At 36.6% G+C, this 1,600-nt stretch overlaps 1 protein-coding gene across 1 annotated transcript; it reads left to right on the forward strand.

Moving 5' to 3' along the window:
* Nucleotides 1-826: 826 nt before the first annotated feature.
* LOC145719065 (putative 2-hydroxyacid dehydrogenase HI_1556) lies at nt 827-1,564 on the forward strand (the record flags this gene model as incomplete). The annotated part of the gene is made up of 1 exon (XM_081810586.1): nt 827-1,564. A coding segment is annotated over exon 1 (738 nt), but the record flags the coding sequence as incomplete, so codon positions are not given.
* Between the last annotated feature and the right edge of the window lie 36 nt (nt 1,565-1,600).

Here is a 1,600-nt window from a genome sequence, read left to right on the forward strand (position 1 = left end):
AGCCGCTTATCGTGCTTTTTTTGAACAAGTTGGTCTTATTTAGACTAGAGAGTATTAACTATATAAATGCGGCGCTGGCGGATAGTGGATTTAGGCAATATATAATAAAAATAATACTAACCAAAAAAAGTTGACGCTAGGTCAACTTTTTCTATAAATATTTATGCTTATAAGTCTAGTGATAACGTTAATAATACTTATAATTAACGCTATTACAGATTACCAAAATAACAAGTTTACGATACGCCTGTCGCTTTTTTGAATGCAGCTTCATCATAAGTGTCATCATGAGTCACAACAACACCTTTAAAGTCAGCACCAACGTTGACAAATTTAACGCCTTGTATCACTTCAGCATTAGCAACAAGTGCATCTGCCTCTTCTTTATTAGCTACATGGATATCGTCATATTTAGTTTGTGGCATAAAAAATCCTTATTATTTAGAGATGAATTGATTAAGTATAAATTACCCTACTATGCATTTATACGCTTGTTTTACTTATTCTAACGTACTCGCACTTTTAACTTACTCGTACTGAACTATAAACTCTCATTTATACTTCAACCTTAGTTATACTAGAAAGTATGATTTAAAGTCAACAATTAGATAAGTTTATAAACATAGTACTTACAAACACAGTAGTGATAACGAACACAATTACTTTATCAAAATAAATACCTGAATGGTAGGCAGTCTGTCTCATAATCTATAGAGTTTATCCATAAATTATGCCTCTAGTATGCTGCTGCGCTGTTAACAATGTTTTTACAAGGCTTTGTAATAAAAAGAATTATTCATATGATACTCAACACTAAGGCAAAATAATGAAAGCTGTATTTTTAGATAGAGGGACTTTTTTAGAATCTGTAGAATTATCTGCACCATCTGCTCTTGATGAGTATGTCGTGTATGCAGACACCAAGCAAGATAATGCATTAATTGCAGAGCGCTGCGCAGATGCGGATATTATTTTAGCCAATCGTATCAAATTTGACCGCGCCCTTATTGAGCAATTGTCTCACGTTAAACTTATTCAACTGACCGCAACTGGGATGAATAATGTGGATGAGCAAGCGTGCAAAGAGGCGGGTATAACAGTATATAACGTTGCAGGATATGCGGTGAAAAGTGTCCCTGAGCATACCTTTATGTTGATGCTTATGGGTATGCGTGCTGCGGTTCATTATCATCAAAAAGTAGCTGATGGGACATGGTTTAACGCCGATAAGCCCTCCCCAATAGACTTACCCCTACAGGATTTAGAAGATAAGACTTTGGGTATTATTGGTGTCGGCACTGTTGGTAAAAGAGTTACCAAGATTGCAAAAGCCTTTGGTATGCAGGTGTTATGGGCTGAGCATCAAGGCAAATCGCCGCGCAGTAATGAATATACTGAATTTACATCTGTGCTCAATCGCTCAAATGTCATTAGCTTGCATTGCCCCTTAACTAAAGATACCAAACATCTTATTAATAAAGATACTTTATTGCAGATGCAGCAAAAGCCCTTAGTCGTCAATGTAGCGCGCGGTGCTATTGTAGATAGTATAGCCATGGCAGAGGCAATACGGTCTGGACAAGTCGCTGGTTATGCCACA

This window comes from Leptonychotes weddellii, unplaced genomic scaffold (assembly GCF_054177405.1).
Source record: "Leptonychotes weddellii isolate Sample4059 unplaced genomic scaffold, ASM5417740v2 HiC_scaffold_29468, whole genome shotgun sequence".
NCBI lineage: Eukaryota > Metazoa > Chordata > Mammalia > Carnivora > Phocidae > Leptonychotes > Leptonychotes weddellii.